Source organism: Piliocolobus tephrosceles, chromosome 8 (genome assembly GCF_002776525.5).
Source record: "Piliocolobus tephrosceles isolate RC106 chromosome 8, ASM277652v3, whole genome shotgun sequence".
Classification (NCBI taxonomy): Eukaryota; Metazoa; Chordata; class Mammalia; order Primates; family Cercopithecidae; genus Piliocolobus; species Piliocolobus tephrosceles.
Window position 1 is genome coordinate 27,961,732 of NC_045441.1, and position 16,315 is coordinate 27,978,046.

The 16,315-nt window shown below is 41.2% G+C and overlaps 1 protein-coding gene and 1 non-coding gene across 4 annotated transcripts in view; one reads left to right on the forward strand and one right to left on the reverse strand.

Annotated features, from left to right (window-relative positions):
- The window catches only part of POU6F2 (POU class 6 homeobox 2), a 496,629-nt gene that overhangs the window by 344,710 nt on the left and 135,604 nt on the right, over positions 1-16,315 (forward strand). For all 3 annotated transcript variants that reach the window (XM_023226357.2, XM_023226358.2, XM_031936007.1), the window contains one exon: positions 15,719-16,086. In XM_023226357.2, the coding sequence (XP_023082125.1) occupies positions 15,719-16,086 (368 nt within the window). The remainder of the gene's footprint in view (positions 1-15,718; positions 16,087-16,315) is intronic.
- On the reverse strand, positions 4,990-5,120 carry LOC111552322. The gene has a single exon (XR_002734604.1). It is a non-coding gene; the product is annotated as a small nucleolar RNA SNORA20 (small nucleolar RNA).

Genomic DNA, 16,315 nt, shown 5'->3' on the forward strand with positions numbered 1-16,315 from the left:
AGAGAGAGAGTGAGGAAGGCAAGAGATTAGAGGACAGTTAAGAGGCCCTTGAACCACCAGGGATGGTGGCTCACACCTGTAATCCTAGCACTTTGGGAGGCTGAGGCAGGTAATAACCTGAGGTCAAGAGTTTGAGACCAGCCTGGCCAACATGGTGAAACCTCATCTCTGCTAAAAATACAAAACTTATCCAGGCCTGGTGGCAGGTGCCTCTAATCCGAGCTACTTGGGAGGCTGAGGCAGGAGAATTGCTCGAACCCAGGAGGCAGAGGTTGCAGTGAGCCAAGATAGCACAACTGCACTCAAGCCTGGGCGACAAAAGCAAAACTCCATCTCAAAAAAAAAAAAAGAAGAAAAAAAATAAGGCTCTTGCAATGATGCAGACAAGACATAATGAGGTTAAAGGGAAATGAAAATGGAAAATAAGTGATAAATATGGAAACCATCTGAGGGGCAGAGTGAGACCTTTGTGGAGGTCACTAACGTGGTTCACCAAACTTCCCTGGTTCTCCCCCTGAGAGTTGATGCTTTGCCACTTCCTGGTCTCCTTGCATTCAAGTGGTGCCACGTGACCAGTGCTGGCCAATGAGTTTCAAGAGAACGTGATGGGGACTACTTCTGGCCCAGAGCATTTAATTTCCATTCTCAAAAGCTCTCTTTCCTTCTGGTAATGTTCAAGATAGTAGATGCTCCACCAGCTTGGCCACCTAAGTGACTACAATGAGCTGAGCCCCCTGATGATTTAGGACACGGAAAGAAGTAAACTGTACTGGGATTTCAAGGTTGCTTGTTACCACAGCATAACCTAACCTATCCTGACTGATCGATTTCTGTTTGCCCCTTTTGTCCACATTGCAGTAGACAAAGTAAAAATAATACTGCTTTACTTCTCGTAAGCAAGACCAACCATCCTGGCTGAAATCCACGAGACATTTGCAGAAAACATTTGTAATTATATAGGTGATGCAACCATATTACATCCTAGCCCCGTTAGTAGTGCAGCATTGTATTGTTTTTTAGGAATTTTCTCAGGATTCTATTTTTGATGACCCTTTTCTCACAACAGAGTATAGAATTAATGTAATTATTTTGTTAAAACTGTCAGTTGCCTTCTTTTTAGCTTAGTACATACGAAAGCCTTTAAAATGAATGCATGAATTAAATGACTGATTTGCACATCAATACAAAATAACCAAATTACTCATCCAGTATCTTCATAATCCTACTAAAGAATTCTATTGTAGAGATGGAAAGAGAAAATAAGAGTGAGAATAATAATAATATTTATGATATGAGTAACTTTTACCATTTAACACGAGTAACATTTTGCTATATAATTAAAATCATTTTTATTTCAGGTTTCTTCTCAAAGAATCTGGAACAGAATTACAAATCTGGCAAAGGTATATTTTGAATCCTATATCTCAAAATATAAAGAGGTGTAGCTTAAGAGAAAGTATTGCTATTTATTGTGTATCCCAAGCAAAGCTAGGATCCACGTGGTCCTAGAATCATGTCTTAGATTTCATCTGTAAAGTGAGGAAATATATGCTATCTCCTCTTCTTAAAAACTAAGCAAGAGCCAATGAATTACGATCTGGAAACCCTTTTTAGCAACCCTGAAGTTGTTGTGTAGGAACAAAATTGAATTGCCTGTTTAGGAACTTTAAAGTTCAGCCTAGATAAGAAAGATTCGTGGGGATACGAGGGCAATTAAAGAAAGAACATAGCAGATCCTTAAAAAGAAGTCTCTTGCTGTATACTCCAGCTTCCACAGCCTTCCAAAGGAATCAGCCACCGCATCTTTGTCACTTAACTTTTTTTAATCTGAACTGACAGATCACTGGAGAATAACTGTAGGGAATAATCCCCACACTGGCACAGGGGGTGGATTAAATCAACCATGAAAATAAGCACTGGCCCATGTGTCTATAGCCTAAAAGAAATTTGAGTGAGCATAGTGCCGTGTTTAAATCAGGCACAGTAGCCACTGAATTGTCTATAATATTTTCTCCTACAAATCTCCCTTTGAAGGGAAAGGCAAACACTGATCCTTTGAAAGCCAAGGTGCATCTTGCTTTGTCTGCTTAATTTAAAGAATTATTTTATTAACATAGGAATATAAACTGAGCATACTTCTCCCTTCCCCCCATACATGTAGCATAACTTTTAGTGAATATGGCTTATGGGTTGTCTTCTACCTTAATTTTTATAAAAGTAAAAGTATCCCTGGAAAACCCATGCTCAATAAATGTTAGCTGTAATTTTAAACCTTTTAACCTCGAAGGTGGATTGGCCTTCTAAGAAGTCATCAAAGATGTAAATAGGTCTTTTTCACATTAATGGAGGAAAAATAATAGGATTGAATGTGACATGAGCACTTTTATGAGCTGCTTCCTATCTCACCCAAATGTATATTCTGTCTTTAACTCATTTGGTTTCAAAAAGACAATGAGGCATAGACAGTGAATCTCAGACTTCTCAGAAAAATAACAGCCACCACCACTTGATTATCCATGTATTGGAGAAGTTGCAGAGCACAGAGAACTGATATCCAAGGAGAGTCCCATTGTGTCTGCCATGTTCTTCACCAGTCCTCTGCCAAACTCTGTAAGGAAAGAATACTACTAGTTCTTCTGTGAGTAAACTGTACTGGGATTTCGAGGTTGCTAGATTCTCTGAAGAATAAATTTGGTCCCATCTGCTGAGCAAACAGATTTCAAATCAAGAATCAATGTTTCCATAAACAGTCTATGGATTCCTTGCAGGTTATCCAAACATCAGTTAAGCAAAATCAAGGAACCTGTAGAATCTATCCACCAGAATTCAATCAAAATGCCCACCAAACCCTAGGAGTTCTAATTTGTTATTGTATTAACACCTGGAAAATACTTGAATTTTGATGGGAAAAGACAGAAAAGGGTTATTTAAATTTTTTGTCTTAAAGAAGATCTTATTAAAATGTTTAGTATTGATAGAACTGCATTTTCTTATTTAACTTATGCTGTAGGCTTATTCGAGGAGCAGAATTTCCACACCAAGCTCCTCACAGCTGAAAATCCATAACAATGATGCTTTCCCAGAGCCTGGGGAGAGTTCAGCTAAGCCCCAGGTTATCCTAGTTGGTCAGAAAAGTCCCAGCTCCAGTTTCCCACCTTTGCACACTTTAAGACCCTTTTTTGTGTTTCTTTCACCTTTCCTACCAGACTACCTGAAATACTTTGCCTTCGTGAAAACTGCATTTATTAAGAAATTCAGGCCGGGCGCAGTGGCTCACACCTGTAATCCCAGCACTTTAGGAGGCTGAGGTGGGCGGATCACGAGGTCAGGAGATCGAGACCATCCTGGCTAACATGATGAAACCCGGTCTCTATTAAAAATACAAAAAATTAGCCTGACACGGTGGCGGGCGCCTGTAGTTCCAGCTACTCGGGAGGCTGAGACAGGAGAATGGTGTGAACCCGGGAGGCAGAGCTTGCAGTGAGCCGAGATCATGCCACTGCACTCCAGCTTGGGCAACACAGCGAGACTCTGTCTAAAAAAAAAAACAAAAAAAAAAAAACAGAAATTCATATGCATATACCCACTTAACACATATTTACATTTTAACACATTTATATTTTGTATCAATCAAGGATGATTATTACTTTCAAAGTTTCTCTTTAGTGTGAATTTGCCAGTTTCATCACACTGGATAAGCTTGACATATGAATTAACACATGCAATCTTATTAGGAGTAAACAAGAATTTCATTAGGCAAGCTAGGTATGTTGGTACATGCCTGTAGTCCCAGCTACTCTGAGAGGATCGCTTGAGGCCAGGAGATCAAGGCCAGGCAGGGCAACAGAGTGAGACCGCCCCTCCCCCCCCCACTATAAAAAAGAAAAAGAATTGTGTTAAGTTTATTTTATATTGAAAATAGTTCATCATGTCCTCCAGAGATCCTGATATAAAATATATAAATCATATATATATAAAATTATATGTGTGTGTATATATATAGACATATGTATAAAATTTCTTCATTTATAAAATGCTCATGTCTGACAACAAAGACAGTGACACCTTCAGGTTATTTCTAAGTGGGCCCTCCCAATAATATTAGTTCCATATATGTATGCATTAGTTTGTGTCAAAAAAAAAAAAAAAAAAAAGATGGCGTTCCAAGGTCAAATGAGTTTGGTTGGTATTGGGTAGAAAATGTTAATCACGTTTCTCTAATGCTGAAATTCTACTCATTAATATTCTAATGCTCACTGGATTTCCAAAAATAGGATGAAACATCCAGTATCTCCAAAATAATTTTTTTGGCCATTGGACACTTTTTTTTCTTGGAGCATATGTGGGAACTAGCATCCTGTGGAATAGTCCTAGGGAATATTTCTTCATCTATCAGGAACAAATGTCCATTGTTGACTTTTCAAAAGAAGGTTCATGTCACAGTTGGTATCATCAGTGGAGCCAAAGATGAATTTGGTCCCGTATAGGGTCTAGATCTCAGCCTAGGGCAACAAGCTCAATTTAATTAGTGTCCTAGGCTGGATCAGAATATCACAATGCTGACTCAAACTGAAGAGGATAGATTATAAATCCAGAATGCCCATTTTAATTTACAAAGAGAAATATAATTGTCAAGGGGCACTAATATTATTGCCCTTTGGTCAACACCTTCTCTGCTTATAAAGGACAATTCCATGAAAATCTTTATCTTGTCAGAAGGTTACAAGATGAGTATAAATACAGGACTTGACATGTCAATTTGTTCAGAGATATAATGGCCACAATGTGTCTACACAGTGGGATATGCCTGCCAGTTGGACCAGATAGGGCATGGCCTCTGACCACCACTCCAACCTCAGAATTGGCTTCTCTGATGCCATCTTTCTGTAGTTCCAGTAATGACTAACCTTCGTCTGATAGACATTTAGTTTCTGTCAATATGTTAAAACCTTCACCAGTTCAAGAATATTTAGATATACTAGACAGAAACAATGTCTAGTCCATGCAGAAGAGATGAAATGGTTATTTCATCTCAATTTACAGTGTCCCAATATTATTTTATCCCACGTGTATAATTGCTCATATCACTGTGAGACTATAGGCAGCAAATAAATGGGAAGCCATCTGTGTCTTTAACATGGCTTGGTGTAATATATTTATAACATATAACATTGTAAATATGTATAAAATATTATATGGTATATAATATTGTAAATATATGTAATACATATATACTTTGATTCTTAGAAGTTATTTGATTCTTAGGCATGGAAGTCGCTTCCCCCTTACGGAAAGTCAAAATGTTTTGGAGTTTATGCCCAGTCCCCAGCTGGAATCAGTGACTCACGGGTGTTGGGAGGAGTCAAGGAAATAAAGGGACTCTGAAGCAGGATAAACCCGAAGGTGTCATTTATGCTTCAGAGCTCCCTGGAATCAGGATGAGGCTGGGACTTGCCCTGAAATCCTGCCTTTGCTTGGCTTCTTGCCCTCCCATCCTGGTGTCCTCGCTCCTCTCCTGGTTTTTCCTGGGAGCCCTTCTTTAAATCGTTTGTGCTCAAATCCTTAGATCAGGGTCTTCATCTGAGAGAGTCTGATTTAGGAGTCTTACTTTATAAGGTTGTTGAGAAAACCAATGAAGAGATTAATGTCAAATGCTTAAAACAGTTCCTAAAATATAGGAATTTGCTGTTATCATATAAAATGTAGCCATAGTTTTGAAACTAATTTTTGTTTAAATTTTTTGTCAGTGCAATACATGCATGTGGTTAAAAATCAGTTCAATCCGGAAGGCTTCTAAAAACATGCTAAGTTCTCAGCCATCCTCCTCTTCACCCTCAGGATTACTCCCCAGGAGAATCACATTTAACCATTTCTGGTTTTAGGCTTTCTGAGTTTACCTCCGTATTTCCAAAGACTTCCAATTTATCTCTGTCTTTTATTAACTTGTTGTATCATCTGTTCATTTCCTGCTATGGAGTATGAGGGTTTAGTTCACTCACAACATCTCTCACTGTCTTTATCTCCCTGCTCCAAAGAGAAGCATAGCATTATTTTTAGTTAACTGTATAATTTTAAGTAGCGTATTTAAGTCTCTATTTGTTCTGTCATCTACAGAGCCATCTCTTTACTCTCCATGCAGTGCCCCGTCCTCCCTTTCCCTCCTCTCTCCCACCAAGTTTTCCCTTCCACATAGTCAAGGATGATAGCTTTTGTGTTCTCGTGAAATCTTTCATGCTTTGTTTATTATTGTTAAAAATTACAAGTCAGTAAACATTCTTGACTTTAATATGTCTACCTTATTATTTCCTGCAGAGCCAAAAAAATATGCAGTGATCAGGTGTTCCTCTCAGGGTGGATTTTAGTGCTACTCAAAGAAAACATCCAAGTGCATCATCCTTTCATACTCCACCAAGTGCTCAAAATCACACCACATTTTACTTTCAATTAAGGTATTTATTTTAGTTGACATTGAAATTGTACACATTATGGGTTACCATTTGATATTTCCATGCATATCTCTATGTTGTATTCATTATTTCGTGCATTTATCATTTTCTCTTCTAGCTACTTTGTAATGTACAATACCTTACTATTACCCATAGTCACCCTACTGTGCAACAGAACACCAGAACTTACTCTTCCTATCTAATTTTAAGTCTGTACCCATTGACCAAGCTTTGCCTCTCCTCCCCTGACCCTTCCCCACTCCCTGGTAACCAGTGTTCTACTCTCTGCTTCTATGGCTTTTCTTTTTAGATGCCACATATGAGTGAGATCATGTGGTATTTGTCTCTTTGTGTCTGGTTTATTTCACTTAGCGTAATGTCCTCCAGGTTCTTTTATGTTGCCACAAATGACAGAATTTCATTCATTTTATGGCTAAACAGTATTCCATTGTGTATATGTACCACATTTTCTTTATCCATTCACAGTTGCTGGACACTTAGGTTAATTCCATATCTTGGCTATTGTGAATAGTGCTGCAATAAACATGGGGGTACAGATGTCTCTTTGACTATATTGATTTCATTGTCGTTGTATATATACCTAATAGCGGGATTGCTAGATCATATAGTAGTTCCATTTTAGACTTTTTGAGGAACCTCTATACTGTTTTCCACAAAGGCTGTCTTAGTTTGTAATCCCACCAATAGTATATAAGTGTTCCCTCTTCACATCCTTACCAACGCTTGTTTTCTTTTAGATAATAACCGTTTTAACAGAGTGAGGTGGTATCTCACTCTAGTTTTGTTTTGTTGTTGTTGTTGTTGTTGTTTTTGAAACGGAGTCTCGCTCTGTCACTCAGGCTACGGTGCAGTAGCATGATCTCAGCTCACTGCAACCTCCACCTCCTGGGTCCAAGTGATTCTCCTGCCTCAACCTCCCGAGTAGCTGGGACTACAGGCACATGCCACCACGCCCAGCTAATTTTTGTATATTTTTTAGTAGAGACAAGGTTTCACCATGTTGGCCAGGCTGGTCTTGAACTCCTGACCTCAAGTGATCTGGCTGCCTTGGCCTCCCAGAGTGCTGGGATTACAGGCATGAGCCACCGTGCCCTGCCTCGCTCTGGTTTTGAATTGCATTTCCCTGATAAGTAGTACATCACATTTTATTGCACAGTTGGTTTATATTGTTTGTTTCTCTTATTGTTTCTTATAAAACCATGCATTTTTTTCTTATGCTGTTTGTTTGTTTTGCCAGAAATTTCTTATTGCCCTTCCTTTTGAAATCATTATTATTACCAAAAAAAATGTGTATCTTCTTTAGGATGTGGCTAGCATCTTTTCACTTCTTACCTTTTCTTCAGCATTGAATCCAACAGTTTTTCTCCTGGAAACTCAATTACTTCTTGTTCTAATTTGGAACAGCTGCTTCATATTCGACTTGTGACTTTCCCAGACAGCTTCGACTTTTCCTAAATTTTCTTGTTTCTTTTTTCACGTTCTCAGATTCTTCCAAAATCTCAGATATTTTTTCATTACTATGGAATCCCCCATTTTTCTGCAGATTTTTCCCCTTACAGCCTCTGCCCCGATGCTCTGCTGTGGACTGGCTGCTGTCTGAACTGCTGTACGGTTATTGCAGTGGGGCTACCTTGTGCTGCTCTCTTGAGTGACTTAAACGCTGTTTCCTGAGTCCTTTGTCTTCCTCTTTCTTAGTTCATAACCTTATTTTGCAGAAGTACCTATTCAACTTTGTAAGAAAAAGTATGTAAGGATAAAATTATATAAAGATAAGATGTCTAAGTCTTTGTAAGTTCCAAAATGGGCCTTCCTCTGCTCTGGCCCTGGCCAGACAGTTGAGCTAGCAACAGTATTCTTGGTGGGAGATAACTTTCCCTCAGAACTTTGAAGGCATTGGTCCTCTGATTTTAGCTATGTAGTTTTGCTAATGAGAGGTATGATAGCAGTTTGATTTATGTTTCTTTATATGTGGCCCCTCATTTTCTCTCCAAAATCTTTTTGGATTTTAAAATATCTTTATCTTTGGTGTCCTGCAGTTTCATGGGGAAATTGTCTAGGTGTGGATTGTTTTTCTTTCATCTTGATTGGCACTCAGTAGACATCTGGAAGGACTGGGAAAAGCAATGGAGAGCTCAGTGTTTTGGGGTGAGATTGTAGGCTGACTGGCTTTTTTAGGGTGAGAGGAGAAGCACTTTACTTTGGGGTACCCACATCCACGTTAGAATGTTTTCTCAACTTCTTTCTCTTACTTTTTTGAGATTTTAGGCCTAGGTGGGGTTATTCTGCAGGTGGAAATAGTGGGAAAGTCAGCTATTCCCTAAAGAGACCTCAGCAAGCACCCTCTGGGACTCATGGGGGACTTGCCACCTCTGAGTCCTTAGCCGACGCCCCCAACAGTTTGCTGAGCAGGTCTCCTGGGGTAGTCCAGCATAGCTTCTTCATTCTGCTTTACAGGGAGCACTCATCCTTCGCTTTTTATCTTTCCTATTTAATGAGGCATCTAAAAGCTAATGTTATGTCTCAGACTTAACCTGTCCTAAAACATTCCAGTAAGAGTGTGCCCTAAAATGTCAACAAAGGCAGTAATGGTTGGTGAATTGCCCTAATTTCCGAAACAAAAGGCACTAAAGAACATTGAGTTATTTCCAGATGTCTATTTCTTTTCTTTCTAGCAATGATCAAATTGAAACAATGATCTTGTTTCAATTTTTTTTTTTTTTCTAATGGCAGAAAAATTTGTTTAAAAGAGTCTCAGGCCGGGCATGGTGGCTCACACCTATAATCCCAGCACTTTGGGAGGCTGAGGCGGGCAGATCATGAGGTCAGGAGATCGAGACTATCCTGGCTAACATGGTGAAACCCCATCTCTACTCAAATTACAAACAAATTAGCCTTGCATGGTGGCACGCACCTGTAGTCCCAGCTACTCGGGAGGCTGAGGCAGGAGAATTGCTTGAACCCAGGAGGCGGAGGTTGCAGTGAGCCAAGATTGTGCCACTGCACTCTAGCCTGGGTGACAGAGTGAGACTTTGTCTCAAAATAAAAATAACAATAAAAATAAAAATAGTCTCAGTGTTGGGGAGCTGCGTTTGCAAGCTGGTCTGTTTGAAAGTCAAGGGAAAAGTCGCACTCTCCCCATTTGCTGCAGCTCCCTGTAGGACTGCTAGGAGCCCCAAGGGTAATGGCTCCCAATCCCCTAAGGTAAGTCTTTAGAACGCAGATTTTGCCCTACTCTCTGGAATCTAATTTCTTAACAAGCTCCTGCTCATGATTCTGGTCCACAATTTGAGATAGGCTGCTAGGGTTGGCAGAAACAATCAACCTTAAGAAAGAAGCTTGGGTGGCTCAGACAATGCAAGGAAATGTGTAGGGATGTTTTCATTGGAAGAATTTATCTCTTTATTTTCCCCTGACATCTCAAGAGACACTTAGATCTCCGCCTTAAATGCAAAAGAAGCAAAAAGGCAGATTAAGGACATGCGTAGCAATACTTCTAGAGCTGATAACACTGACCATATGTGAGATGATCACACATCATAATCTATGGGGCAGAATTGACTTTGCTTGTTTCGGGCGTTGTTGCCAAAATAAAGGTAGAGTTCTGGGTACACATGAACATAAAAATAGAAATTAGACACTGAGGACTCCCAAACGGGGAGGATTGGAGGCAGGTGACAGTTGAAAAATTACCTCTGGGGTACAATGTTCAATATTTGAGGAATGGGTACATTAGAAGCCAAATGACCACTATTATACACAATCGACTCACGTAACAAACATGCAGATGTACCTCCTGAATCTAAAACGTGAAAGATTAACAAAAAAGAGAATAAAGGCAGACCTCCCAGCAAGTTTTCACCTTCTACACTTTTTAAAAATCCCCAGTCCCCAGCCATCTACCTTTTCCCACCGACTTTGCAAAACTTCCATCTGCAAGTGCAGGCTAGGGATGCCCTAACTGAGGACACCAGAAAGGGTTTCTGATTTGCAACCTTGATTCAGCTCCCTGAGGTATTCTTACCTAATGGGCATGTGTGGATGTTCCATTTACTAACTCAGATTCCTCCTTTTGGGTTGTTCAAAGATTCCTGGTTTTTCTTCTTCTAGAGACCTTAGTGGGGAGCAAAAGCACACAATAAATACAGAGTTAGGGAGGCAAAGGCTACATCAGGGAACACAGGTTTTTCCATAGGCCCATTGATTCTTTACATCTGGGGCTGATCTGGGAGTTGCTTCCCCCAGTTAGGGACAAATCCAGCTGGAGAACTCTTAGATGCCACCCTGGGGATACTCTAGAGACAACATGTCACAGAGTTCTGTGGACAAAGTAAGCTGATGCCTACTTATTTTCCTTAAACTGGCACCAAACCTGAGCACAGTGCTGCTGCCGCCCTATGTCTTAAGCATGGAGGAAGCATTTTCTTACCATCAAGGTAAACTAGTGGTGTGAATAACATGTACCATGGCCCTTCTCCACCTCCTTTCCATTCATACCTCTCACCTCCCTTCCTGCAACCACCACACTTCCCCCAGCCACATTTCTCTGTTCCTTATAATAACTCGTGCCTCATACTCAAATTAGCATCTTTATCTTGAAAACATACATTGACATTTCTCATCAGCAGGCTTAAAACAAATGATTTGCCTGCAGTAGGACTGAGGTACAACTGTACATTTTCCCAGGAGCTGAACGAGCAGACCCTTCAATTTAGGCTCAATAATGAGATAGCTGAGCCACCTCTTCTCACAAGCACAGCCTTGGAGGGCATCTTTCTGAACGTGAGCAGTCATCTTTGATCAAACCCTTAGGAGAAAATAGGTTACCTCATCATTACAAATAATCCTGTCACGTAAGAGGTTTTGGGAAGTGCCGAGGGTATTCACTGGCTGTGTAAACTTGGGAAGATCACTTAACCTTTCTGAGACTGAGTCCTATATGTATAACATGGCAATAACACCATCTATCCATACAGTTGTCTTGAAAAGCTAATTCATCATATTGAATGAAGGTATCTTCAAACTATGAAGCACTGTCTTACTTTTAACCCAAGTTTCCTTGGCTGTTCTCTGTCTGCGTAGCGTCCAGCTTCCAAGTCTTCCCCAGCATTTCTCAAAGCCACTGGGGTGGGGTCTTGTGTGCACTTAAAAATGAGTCCACAGTTCCCAACGCCCTGCCCTGCCAAACCTGTGCCTCTCCAGTGGGCACAGTGTGTTTCTCCCTGTGCCGGCATCCTGGCCAAGTCTCTCCTGTGGCTCCACCAGGACAGCCCTCGCTGGTGGCTGCCCTGACCCCTCAGGACCATAAAACCATGAAGAGCGGAGGAGAATATGCTCTTGCCCTGTGGCTTCCCAAAGCAATGTAACTTGGTCCCCAGTGTGTGAATATAAACAGCTCTTTTCTTGTAGTAAGATACACATCACGTACAACTTGCCACTTTATTTACCACTTTATTAAATCTTCTATTTTAACTATTAACTAAGTGTACGATTCAGTGACATTAAGTATATTTTCAATGCTGTCCAACCATTTCCACTGTCTAGTTTCAGAACTATTTCTTTACCTTAAAAGGAAACTCACACCCATTGGCAGCTCCTCCCCATCCCTTCCACCTTCAGAGCCTGGCATCCACTCCTCTGCCTTCTATCTCTATGGATTCACTTGTTCTGGACATTTCGTATAAATGGAATGTGGCCAAGGCTGTCTGGCTTCTTTCGCTTAGTGTCATATTTTCAAGGTTACTCTTTTTGTTTTTCCTTGGTGTTCTTTCTCTCCTTAGGACCAGGTTTGCACTGTGGGGACTGGGATGAGGATGGGTTTGGATAAGCATTACACAAGTCTTCTTTCCAGGATTCCTGGTCACTTTCAGTGATAAGCCCTGCTGCTTCCTGTCTCGTTAGCATGGGTTTTCTGCCCTCTGTAAACATAGCTGGGTGAGGCTACTCCAGCTCCCAGAAATACCCAGAGGTGTGTGAACAGCAGTGAGTAATGACTGTGCTCCTTCCTAACAGGCTCTCACACCCAGTCCACCAGTTTGCCAGTCATGCCCACATTTGCCTGAGCCTGAGAAGTCCAAGTAAATGCTGAAGTGGAGATACCGACTAGAGTGATTATAATAGTATGATCTTATATTTTGGCATAAAGTAGGTTAGAATGTTGCTAGAAATCCTACTTCCTTTAGCATTTGAGCACCATTTGGCTTTCTGTACATCGCCAAGTATAGGACATATTTGTATTTTTCCAGAATCTTCCACAGACTTGCTTTTCAAGTGCTTTTGACTTTTCTTTTTTTTTTTTTTTTTTTTTTTGAGACGGAGTCTCGCTCTGTCGCCCAGGCTGGAGTGCAGTGGCTGGATCTCAGCTCACTGCAAGCTCCGCCTCCCGGGTTCACGCCATTCTCCTGCCATAGTCTCCCGGGTAGCTGGGACTACAGGCGTCCGCCACCTCGCCCAGCTAATTTTTTGTATTTTTTAGTAGAGATGGGGTTTCACAGTGTTAGCCAGGATGGTCTCGATCTCCTGACCTCGTGATCCGCCCGTCTCAGCCTCCCAAAGTGCTGGGATTACAGGCTTGAGCCACCGCGCCCGGCCTCGATTTTGACTTTTCTTGTGTAAATCCCATCTGACATAATTCTGATACCTCTGATGATGTGGCTCCATTTATGTGTAGGGGTTTACTGAGGAAACTTTTAACAAAGATTCAATATGAGAAATTGTTTACAATTTACAGCTAATATATAGAAACTGAACAAGTTGAGAAATGCAAGATTCTTGGCTACTCCTATGTCATATTAAATTATTTATTTGGAAAGTTTCAAGACACTGGCTTTGCCGTAACTCTCTCTTCTCTCTAGGAAATTTGGTTTGATGACATTTTGTTTTGTATTTCTTTTTCAAAATTTTAAATTTTTAAATTTTCATAATGTATTTCTGTGCATCCCTTTTCCTTTCATAGCTGCTGTTTCTGTAAATTTTACATTTAACATTGGCCTATGTCATGTATAGTAACAAGACAGAGAGGAAACCATCATAAAAGGGCATAAATACCAGGGAAGAAAGTAAAGTCTTTAACCTTCCCTGCTTAGGGTCAGAGTTTTACCCCAACAAGCATCATTTTATCTGCAAACATTCTTTGTAGTTCAAATATTAATACATCCTTGAACCTTCCTAACTTTATTCATCTTGTTTTCTCATTCTTCGATGTCCATATTTCGCTATGCTTTATGCAATGAGCCATTTCAAGGCACCGTATTTTCACATTTTTTAACTCTCATTTTCTTGTTAGTGTGTAGGTGGCTTTGGTGTTTTTTAAACCCAAGTTACATTCATATATACCCCTCCTGCTTTCCTTTGCATCTGGTACATACCTGAATATATTTTATTCTCTGTTATTTTTTGCTTGCAGATGTCAAATTAGTTTATGTAACTCAAAGACTTAAGTTTATGCCTTTGCAGTCAAGCTGCTGTTACGGAAAACAAATATCCAAGCAATATGAACTTACGGACATGGAGGAAGGGAGACATATTTGGGCCCGGGCTCATTAGTAGGTTAGGGTCTGCTGCACCTACCCGTCTGCCAATAGCTATCTGCCAATATTCCCGGACTTTCCTGTTTCTAAATGCTGATTTAGATAAATGCTTTTCTAACCAAAATGAAACAGTATGGTATTTAAGTCAACCATGGAAATAAGCATTGACATATGTGCCCCCACCTGAAAGACATCAGGTTAGGCTTGATTTGAATCAGGCAGGAGGCCAGATGCAATCAGGTCCCTGAAGTCTGGAACTCCACCAGAAGGAGAGATCAGGCTCCACTGCCCCAGGATCCTCCAGAGTGCAGAAGATCTGCGGATGTCAGAATTGAGTGGGGCTCCCAAATCTTTGATAAAATGTGATTTTGTACAACAGAAGAAAGGGGGAAATGGCAAAAGCAGGCCTTTCTCTAAAAGGTCTAATAAACGGGATGATGCTGGGGTACTTTCCAGGCCTCCCCCCTGCCACCTCTATCTTTAAGATCACATCACAAGCCCCAGAGCACCCTGGCTCTACACGCAAGGCAGGCCACACACTGGACTGCTTGCACAGACCTAGAGTAGTTTAATGGCCCAGTGAGGACTTGCTATCCCAACTGGACCAAGTTGGAAGCCCTACATGGTATGTGAGATCACAGAATTGGTATTTGATACCCCTGGGAATGGTCGCATCATTTCATCAATACAGCTACACATTCCTTTAAGGCCTGTGGGTTTGACATTGATCCTTATATATTTATTTGTTCATGGACTTGTTAGAAAGCTTTTAGATTGAGATTTAGGCAAAAAAAGAAAGTGAACTTGGTTTTTAGCCATAAATATCTCTAGACCACTCTTAGGTCAAACTAACAAGCTTCCTGCTGCAGAAATTGTTCAGGGCTACATGAGCATGTGAGAACAAATTTTGCATGCTCTGTGCTAAGACACCTTCTCCCACTACTCTACCTTTCTCATAACAAGATCTTAAAAGATGATTTCATTCCCTCAGTCCTTAGGTGCTGTCCTGTCCTTAGGTGCTGATGTCTAATCCCCACACTATTTGGTTCACAGTCGCCTGCTATCATCCTTCCAGTTTAGGGATTCTCTCTCTTTAATAAGTAGGCAAAAAATTCAGACCCATGCTTTTGACCCTGCAAAATGGAGAAGCATGTACTACTTTTGAATTAAAAAAAAAAAAGTTAGAAATTTGGCACTAAGATGTATAAGCAACTGGATGGAGGTCTGAAGTAGCAAGTGAAAATGATACCATTAATGGTATCATTGATCATGGATGAAAAGGCAATTGCAAACAATTTGGTTTTCTGTTCTTAACTCCAGTCAAACACTTACCAAAACAACTAAACTGGTTGGACTTCAAAAATCTAAATGAAATCTTGAAAGCATGAGTGTATTTCCCATGCAGTATGGAAAGGAAGAGAGAGAGAAAGTAATTAAAAAATAATCTCCATTCCTACCACACACCTTTGGCTTACATTGTTCACCACCTTTTAAAGTAATGCTTGATGTGTTATATGCTGGTCCTCCCAAAATACTAAACTTTCCCCAGATGTGACCTTAGTTCTCCCAGTGCCTCAAAACCCTCTTAAATACCAAAGAGCTTCAGGGGGTGGAGGACAACAATTTTATAAAGGAAATCCTCCGCTTGCACTGGACAGGCTGTCAAGACCCAGCAAGACACTTTGTCATGTTATCTCACTCCACATTTGCTTTCTCTCCTTGTAGCTACCTCATCCCTGAACTCCCAGCTCCAGCAGCTCCAGCTTCAGCTCCAGCAGCAGCAGCAGCAGCAGCAGCCTCCCCCGTCAACCAACCAGCACCCGCAGCCAGCCCCACAGGTGCCCTCGCAGTCCCAGCAGCAGCTGTCACAGCCCACCCAACCCCAGCAGCCACCACCCGCCTCTCAGCAGCCGCCAGCTCCTACATCTCAGCTGCAACAGGCACCTCAGCCCCAGCAGCACCAACCCCACTCCCACCCCCAGCACCAGAACCAACCATCTCCAACCCAGCAGAGTTCCAGCCCCCCGCAGAAACCCAGTCAGTCTCCAGGACATGGCCTGCCTTCACCGCTCACGCCACCCAATCCTCTACAGGTATGCTCCCTGTGCTTCCCATCCGCCCCCAGGAGCACCAAGGACCTTTCCGTAGGGTGGTGCCATCCCCAAAGGCCGAGGGCCAGCAAAACTTAGCATCCAGTTCTGCAGCGTCTAATTCAAATTGATCTCTTAGACATAGGGAAGAAGAAGCAACTAGAAGGCAACTGGGGATGCATGTAAACGAAACAAATAGAAGCCCATTTCTGTTGCCCTCCAAAGGATAAAT